This window comes from Anolis sagrei, chromosome 6 (assembly GCF_037176765.1).
Source record: "Anolis sagrei isolate rAnoSag1 chromosome 6, rAnoSag1.mat, whole genome shotgun sequence".
In the NCBI taxonomy this organism is placed as follows: Eukaryota; Metazoa; Chordata; class Lepidosauria; order Squamata; family Dactyloidae; genus Anolis; species Anolis sagrei.
In genome coordinates this window covers 26,142,458-26,151,926 of record NC_090026.1, presented here as the reverse complement: position 1 = coordinate 26,151,926, position 9,469 = coordinate 26,142,458, and the positions used below count along the sequence as shown (strand labels likewise).

General features: G+C 36.3%; 1 protein-coding gene across 1 annotated transcript; it reads left to right on the top strand.

Moving 5' to 3' along the window:
• Positions 1-4,306: 4,306 nt before the first annotated feature.
• On the top strand, positions 4,307-5,272 carry LOC132779591 (olfactory receptor 6N1-like). The gene has a single exon (XM_060783274.2). The coding sequence runs from the start codon at positions 4,307-4,309 to the stop codon at positions 5,270-5,272; it is 966 nt and encodes a 321-aa protein (XP_060639257.2).
• Positions 5,273-9,469: the final 4,197 nt, after the last annotated feature.

Here is a 9,469-nt window from a genome sequence, read left to right as displayed (position 1 = left end):
TGACCCAGTTTCAATTATTTCAACATGGCTCTCATATCTAGTCATATCTAGTCCAAGCTAAACATACTCAGCTAAACATACTTAGCTCCCTAAGTTGCTTCTTATAGGGACTGGAGCTGGTGTGAAGATTGTGCATGCTCAGTGATAATGGACTGCTTAGTTACTGTTGGGAAAGGGCAATGGTAGTTTAAAGTGTGGAATGTGATGTTATAGGGGAAGGACAGGCTAGCTGGAGCCTTAAGCAGGAACAATCTGGTGTATTTCCTTACTGTTCTGAGAGTCTACTCAGAGCTGTTGGGAAAGGGCAATTGTAGCTTAATGGTGTGGAATGTGGTGTTATAGGGAAGGTCAGGCTAGCTGGCACCTTAAGCAGGATTAATCTACTCTATTTCCTTCCTGAGAGTCTACTCAGAGCTATATTGAAAAACCTGAAAATGTGCTGTCTGCTTGAGAATCTGAATATTAAGCTGTTTATCATAATTTTCATTTTTGTTTTATAATTGCATCTTTTTTTCACTTTACCTAGAGAACAAATTCAAGCAAACTCAAGTTCATGTGGATTATCAAAACTCAATAAAACACCTTTTTCCAACCAATGATTTGAATGCATTAGTGACACTAGGGAAATATATTAATAACTGGGATGTACACATCTCTCCATCAACAATTATCAACTGGTGATTGAAAGATCTGTAGGTGAGAATTTTTGATGGACATATGTGTGCATCCCAAAGTAAGAGCAAGAAGCTACAGAAGCCCAGCTAGCTAGCAATTATTTTTATTATTTATTTTTCCTGGTAATTAGAATATTTTTTTAATATTTACCCTGGAATTTGGAATCAAGCATATCAGTGGCCAACTGAAATTCATTGATATATTTCCTGTTATTGTAGGTTTACTGAGCTGTTAAAAATTGGATCTCATGGCATTGGTAGAATTATTTTAAAATATTTGATAGGCAAACGTTTGTTCTCAGTTACTTTAACTGTCAGTTCTTAAAGTAAGTTAGCATTTTCTACCTGTTTCAGTAATGACACCATATATATCCCAGAGAGTTTCTTTCCTTTTCATAAATGGAGTCAACACATTTTTTTCAAAGCAATACACAGCTCTCCATTACAGAGGAAAATAGTATTTCATCTGTTCATTACTTCCCATCAAACCAATCTATTTGTTGATGTGTCTCTTTCCCTTGGACATTCCCCCCCCCCCTTCTTTGTGGATTGCAATTCCTCCTCTTCATAAATTTGCCCCTATAGTATGATATATGCATCCATCTCCAATATAGGAATAGACATGATGAGATTAATTTTGCCATAATACCACTTCACATTGACATGTTCTGGACGGAAACTGAAATCACGATTGTAGAAATAAATTACTGTATATACTCACATATAAATCTAATAATTTTTTTCAAAAATCAACTGAAAAAATATTCATTGAATTATCTACAGATCGATGTGACTACAGTATCTTAAGCTCTTATCAAAAAAGTAATCAACATTTTAGTGTATCACAGGAGAACCCAAAAGAAGTATCGGTCTGCTCTGCTCTTTCTACTGTGATGCCACTTCTGGTCTTTTTTGCATTTCTTATTAATGAATGAATGATATTTGTTTTTCTGACTGACTTATGCTCTTGCATAAAGATTAAAAAATTCAGAATCCTTACCTCAGTAATTGGCAATGGCTTCACAGTAATATCTGATGAAAAGTACCAATGTCTACTGTCTAAAGCTCTCTATTTCTAATTTCTGGTTCTGATGAGAAAAATGATAAAGATCCCTCTTGGAGGTTAATTAGCATAAGGTAATTAGAAAGGATGTGGTAGACAGAAGATTAGTAGAATAGAAGTACTAAAATCAGCACCGGACCAGCAGAACCTTGGGCCATAATTATGATTCTACTAATTGGCACTTTTCATTGGAGAACTCATTGTCTTCTCTTCCTTGGAGACAAATTCTTATACACTATATATTCTGATTAGGTCATTCTAAAATGCAAGTCAGCTCCTATTGTGAATTGTTACAGGGGATGTATCCAGATAATATGTTCCCCACATATGTTACCTCTACCAAAGTCCATTTATTTATGCTTTGTACCCCCTACATATACTGCTGAAGCAGAATATGTAGGGGGTACAAATATACATAAACGGACTGTGGCATATATTGTTTAAGGAAGCCTTTGAATCTGAAAATAAGATTGTCATAGATCAACAGTGATGAACAATTCAATTTACAAATCAAAAGGAGACTCATTATTTTTTGAGACTTGAAAAAATTGAATCAAAACAACAGAAAAAGATAAACAACTTAGAATGGGCTTAAATTTGTATACTTCATTTTAGAATGAACTTTAAAATAATTGTTGCAGTTTTGATATTGGAAAATAAAATGTTTTGATTAAATACAGAATATCAATGTACATCTCGGTTATTTAGTATGATGATAACCTATCCTGGAGAGTTCTTTATTTTGAGGTCAACCCAGAGTATTGATCATCCCTGGGATGGTACTTACTGTGTATCCCTGCACTGCTGTGGAGGCAGAAAGGAGTCCTTAACGCTAGCCAAGGTTGATGCAGAGGTGGGAAGGAGTCCTGACCACCCAGCCACTCTGAGCCCTTTTTGATGCCACTGGTCAGCTACTCTTACTATCTTCCTTCCATTCTCATCATAGTGGTGACCATTACTACAAGTAATGAGTGATGCTCATCAGTCATTTTATGCCTGATGACAATCACTATGATAATAATAGAAAGGGATGGTAAGTGTCATTCTGTTTCCCCAGGCCACCAGAGTCCCAGGAATATGGCATGGCCATGTGAACAGTTGTGTCTGGTTCAGTCTTGGAAGTGGCTGAAGTGTTTACATGGGCCTGTAATCATAGCTTGCTCCAGAGCAACCCATATCTTTTATTAATGCAGCTCAAGTCTGTGTTAAGCAGCCTTGGTCCACATTAACCCAAAATAAACTCCAGGCAGGCTTGTAGCCAGAGGGGTGGTGGTGGTGATTTAAAAAGTCCAACCCACCCCCTGAAATGTTTCAGGGTTTTTTTTAAAAACTAGTTTACTCATGAATTTTAACTGGTAAACCAGCTTTTCTTAACCTGAAATATTGGTGTGTGTGGGGGGGTGTCAAACCTTAAAATGCCTCCAGATATCATGGAGCCGGATTTGTGAACATTGGATTGCAGCCAGAAAGATCCCGATCCACATTTATTCCACAGACACTAGTCTGGAACACTATAGAAAGAGCTGGAAGGAGGATTAATAAACACCTTCCCCATCTCATGACTTTTGCAGCAAACTGAATACAAATAAGCAGAAATGTCCTCTCATTTTCCTGGGAATGGATTATAGGGACATATGATTGGCATAACATATCCCTGTGATGTAATGCTTAGTTTGGCTCATTCTTATCAAAAGAATCCATCATCTAATTACTTTAACACCTACAGGCAATTCTTATTGTTCCTTTATGATAAAATGCAACAGCTACATTAAATTATCCCATTGGGTTTTTGAAAAATATTGCAGTCCCCTGAGATGCAAGGAACAATATTACCACCAGTCCCAGATAAAATATGCATAAATCTGATTCAAGATAGAGTGATCAATGTTAGCAGACTTCAAATGTCCTTGCATCTTTGACGCTGTTTCAAAGGATGATACCTCTTCGGCCAAGCATTTCAGTTGCAAAATATTGCATAACGAAGCTTGTTTATGCAATGTTGTTGATGGAGTGCAAAGGATGCCTGCAGCTTTTACACAGCCAAGACAATAATGCTCTGGGAAATTTCTAAAAGAAATGATAAGGTAAAGAATGGCAGCAATAATCTTATAGTAAGGTCTTTTGGTTAAGTGTGTCAACATTCAGAGAAGATCTAAGATTCTAAGAGTTCTCTTGCTTCTCACCTTTCAAGCAAATATTTAATTTCCCTTATTCTGCTACTTCTCTGCTTTGTGAAAGTAAGCACATTTTCCCCTTTTTTCATGATTGCATTTTCATATTCTTTTCACAGTTTTATGTTCTTAACGCACAGATTTTAATCAATGTTTCTCAATGAGAACATAGGGTTGTGACCATTTGTGAAAGATCATGTATTTTGTAACACACATAGACTTATGTATAATCTGAATTTAAGAAAGAGAATTAGACTTCTCTCTCAGTGTCATGACACCAAAAACTATATTCATGTGTTTGCTAATAGTTTTGCAAAGTGTGAAGGAATAGATTTTTTTGACTCATTCTTTTTTGACCATGTATTTGAGTTTGCTTTGTGTCCTCCCAGAATAATATGATGGAGACTTTCAAATGGGGAAACAAAACAACCATCGCAGAATTCATTCTTTCGGGATTTGGAAATCTTCCAGCACTTCGAACACCTTTATTTCTGTTATTTCTGTTTGTCTACATCATGACTGTTGCTGGAAATCTTACCATAGTCTTGTTAATTGCAACTGACAGACATCTTCAAACTCCCATGTACTTCTTCTTGGGGAACCTGTCCTGTCTGGAGACATCCTACAGTTCAACGATCCTGCCTAGAATGCTGGCCAGTGTTTTCAGTAGAGACAATGTAGTGACATTCAATGGCTGCCTCATACAACTATATTGTTTTGGCTACCTGGCAACTGTAGAATGTTATTTGTTGGCTGTGATGGCCTATGACCGATACCTAGCCATATGCAAACCATTGCACTATGGAACATTTATGAATGTCAAAACTACCATCCGACTGGCAGCAGGGGCATGGATATCACCGGTCATTGTCCTGGCTGTAGTCATACAATTACTGTCAGGGTTGCATTTTTGTGGCCCCAATGAAATTGATCACTTCTTCTGTGATCTCAGCCCAGTAATCCAGCTCTCTTGTACAGACATTGAATGGACTACACTCACTATCTTCATAATATCCTCAATAGACACCTTCCCCCCATTTCTACTCACTTTGACATCTTATATTTTTATCATTATCACAATTGTGAAAATTCCCTCCACAAAGGGCAGACAAAAAGCATTTTCTACCTGCTCCTCTCATCTTACCATAGTGACAATTTTTTACGGGACCCTAATTATGGTGTATGTGTTACCCAAAACTGACACCCAGGGAGAACTAAACAAAATATTCTCTGTTTTTTATACAGTACTGACTCCCCTTGCAAATCCCATCATATACAGCTTGAGAAATAAAGAAGTGAAAGAGTCTCTGAAAACAGCGATTGGCAAAATAAATACATTTACAAGAAATTATTATAATCTTTAATACTGATGACAATATATGATAATAAGCTAAGTTAGAAATCTGTTAGCTCTTGTATGCTTAAACTGCAATTGAATCAAAATGTTAACATTCTGGTTACTTTTAAAAGGTGTCATAAAGCTGCAGCTTTCATAGAACTGAAATATATATTTAAAGCCAGGGGATTTTTTTTTTTGTCATGATAAACTTAAGGTGTTTTTTTAAAAAATAGCATTTTCAAGTGATTCATTTTGTTGTTGTTATTGCTGTTTCAGACTAATATATGCAAAAAGAATCAAATCCATAAAATAAACTATGAAAAATTGCTTGTGTGTTTCTGTGCATTTTTCTGAGGAAAAAGTCCATAGTTTACATGAAAGTCTCAAACCGAAAAAGGAAAAAAGAAAGTGTTCTAAGTAAAATATTCATCAAACAGAAAAATATGAGAGCATGTTCTATATCAGTATATTTGCAATACTATTATGCACATTCACCTGGGAGTGATGTCTACGGAATAATAAGGGAAGTCCAAGCATATATGCATAGATTTCTGCTATAAATATGTGGTAAAGATTGACAAATTTATCTAGTGCCTCTTTTAGAAGGACTGCAACTCTCAAAAGGTATAGTTGCCCCTCTGCATTTGAGAGTTTAACTTTTGCAGGTTTGATTATATGGGAATTAGATTACTATATTATCTCTAGGAATTTTTAGTTCCTCTATGACAGGTCTATGGCCAGCTATTAGTGGACATTCTATATGTAATATGTAATATAATCTAGGAATATTTGTCTAAGAATTGCTGGTGAATGTTAATCATAGAACTGTCACCCTGGATGACCTACAGATTGCTGGATCAGTGTTCTCTCGTGTAAAAAAAGGTTTTTCATTCACATTTTCCACTTTCACTGAGGATCTGTACCCCCAATGCCCATGATCATGGAAGGAAATTGAATTTTCTACAGTTTTATTTTAAAAAGCAGTTATGTTAATTGTCATGACACCAAGAAATAATAAATGACACACTAAATAAACAGAACATTTTGTATTTCACTCTCTTTACCTAAATATTGTATTTCACTTTCTGCACCCACACATGGTAAATGCATATTCCTAATCAAGTTCCAGATCATCTCAGGGATGTATTTCCTATTATCCAATATAAAAAACCACAGCCCAGTCTTGGTACAGCATGGTATCAATATAAAATCACATGACTCGTGGCAGTGTCAGATACTTTCTGCAGAAATCCTTTTTTTCATTATAGCATTTTCCTGTTGCATTGTCCTAAATTTGTGCTTGGCCTAATCTGCTTCCTGCAATTATATGGGGAAAATTAAAGGGGAAAATGAAAAACAACTTTTTGCTTTAAAGACAGAAAAATGGTTCTCATTGCTGAAGCCAATAAGTTGCAAAGCCAAATGCTGCAATTTTACCAACTCATCAGATGGCCGGTGGCTTGTGGCAGTAGTATTCTACTTTACAGAAAGGTGTGGGGAATCTGTTACCCCATGCTCCGCATTGCCTGGATCCATGGGAGGGCAATCACATGGGGGAAAGCATGAGCTTGCAGCTTTCCCCCAAAGATTTAATAGCAACATGGGAACTCTTCTGTATTTCCCTGGTGGCAGCATGCATCAGCTCCATCCTCCTTCACCTACAGAGCCAGTACAGCATCATGTGACGGGAGCCAGCTGGCTCTATGGGTGACCTGGGCTAAAATCGGCTCATGCCACTGGTTTTAGCCCAATGCGATGAGGTTGTTAGACAGTAACACTGGATAAATAAGGATTCAATGAAAAATGTTTTTCATGTCAAGGGTGCATCCTTAGATATATTAGAAAGATGCTCCATCCCTCTACTCTGTATTTACCCTGAACTCAATATATACCCATCATTTACTACAACCTCACACACACACACACCCAAAATACAGAAGTGACCAATTATGTCAACAGAAGCCATTTTATGGCAGTTTTTCTTTTAAATCTCTCAGGACTGGGAGAAACAATTGTCATCAGTGGCCAATCATTCCTTTATACTCTGAGGCTTTTCACAACTTTTGTCATTTTAAGTCCAATTTTCAATTTGGCCTCAGGCCTGCTTATTGAATAGAGATAGCTGATTATGGTACAGGTATATCATTGGTCAACTTGGTGTGCAACACAGAACACAAACTGGATGTAGTGTTTCTTTGGACTATGTCAGCAGCTTTTGATAACAATTATTGTGATATGGGATTTAGGGGTACAGTTCTGCAGTGACTCCATTTTTAAAAATATCTGGGCCACCCAGTATATTTCAATAATATACTAATGGGTTGGATAAGGACTGGTTTTTGTTGTGTTGAGAAGAACACAAATGACAAAACATCTCACAAAGTCCCTGTGTGTCCTAAAAATGGAAAATATGTTTAAAAGGTCAAAAAGAAATGGAAAAAAACATTAGTTTGATTCTATTGGAATTAGATATTGAATTACACACTTGGAACTTTCATAGTTCAGATGTGTGTATTTGTTTGCTTGTTAACTTTCTGCTAATGTTCCTAAACTGCATTTTTCCCTTTAAAGTAATGTACTTTGAGAATCCTATTTTGCACCAACACGTTGGATAGGGAATACTAATATGGTTTTTTAAAATCTTGTCAGCTATGTAACTATGTACACTTAAAAGTTAAATAACACAGAGTGTAATGGAGGATTTTGATGATCTCCTCCTTCCTCCTCCTCCTCTAGTACTTCCCCCTTTTCTTCTCCTTTTTCTTTGATTTATACCCCATTTTTTCACCAATACTATGACTCAAGGCTGTTTACAAAATATTAAGACCAATACAAAATAAAATACATCCAAAAGACACCAGTAGAATGATTCAATAAATACAATTAATCCTCTAAAGAATTAATACCATTTTAAAATCCATGAAAAAAAAGTGGAAAACTAAGCCAAAGCATTCATTAGTCCATATCTCCTGATAGGTCTTTTCCCCTAATGAAATAAACCCGTGAGAGACATTAGCATCTTTAATAAGGCATACAGTAAGAAATGCACAAATATATCACACAAAACTATACCCACAAAGAAGTGAGAAGAAGAATGCTGCACGACTTGTTTTCTGAGACAAGACAAAAATAATCTCTTCCGTGCAGCAGAGGTATTTGTCATATTGTTTATTTGGTGCTTGGTGTATATAATATATGATTTTTGTAGCACAATTCTAACCTAAAATATAAATTGCCAAAGTGTAAAAGTAGAAAGTGGAAGGGAAGATGATGAGGGTATCTATTTATTTATTTACTATATTTGTACCTCACCCTTCTCAACCCCTAGGTGTATAACATTATAAAGTCTTTTCCACTGTGTTTTTGACTAGACGATTCCTCAGAAATTCTGGCTCCCAGTTATGACCCAAAATTCAGTCCCTGCACTTTACTACTGTCCTCTGCCCAGAGTTATAGTGTTTCACCTCATATTGCCCCTATCCTCAATTTTGTCAGCTGGCACTTGCACTTTATCTATCAGCCCTACCCTCACATGATTTGTACCATCCCTCCTCCACTGCCCAAGCCCAGATCTGTTTCACTATTTCAGGTACTGATTATCTGTTTGGTGGTTGTTTTTATATTGTGTTATGCTGTTGTTTGCTTTGTTTTTGTTGCTGTTTTATGAATTTTAATGTGTTATATTTTAACTATGTTTGCTCAGGCTTGTCCCCATGTAAGCCACCCCGAGTCCCTTCGGGGAGATGGAGGTGGGGTACAAACATAAAGCTATTATTATTGTTATTTATTATTGTTGTTGTTATTATTATTATTATTATTGTTATTGTTATTATTATTATTCTAACACAAAACCACAGTATGTCACAGCAAACGAGATCTATATGCTGGATTTCATGTCACAAAATCACAAGTCGAACACTTCCCAAGCGTCTAGGAGTGTGTGATGTATTTTTGAATGATGCACACAGATCCAAGTAAAGTGGTCTTTTGTAGTTGACAGATCATGATTTTGTCAATGTTTATTGTTTCCAAATGCTGGCTGAGTTCTTTTGACATGGCACCCAGTGTGCAGATGATCACTGGGACCACCTGTACTGGTTTATGCCAGAGATGATGATGATGATGATTATTATTTTGTATTTATCTATAAAGTGATAGGATCTATAGTGATTCTCGGCTTTCTATCTTTTTCAGTTTGATGTTTGTATGCCACAAAAACACA

Bases quoted from the DNA above. Each gene is read 5' to 3' on its own strand.
- LOC132779591 (XM_060783274.2), top strand. From the start codon at position 4,307: ATGGAGACTTTCAAATGGGGAAACAAAACAACCATCGCAGAATTCATT.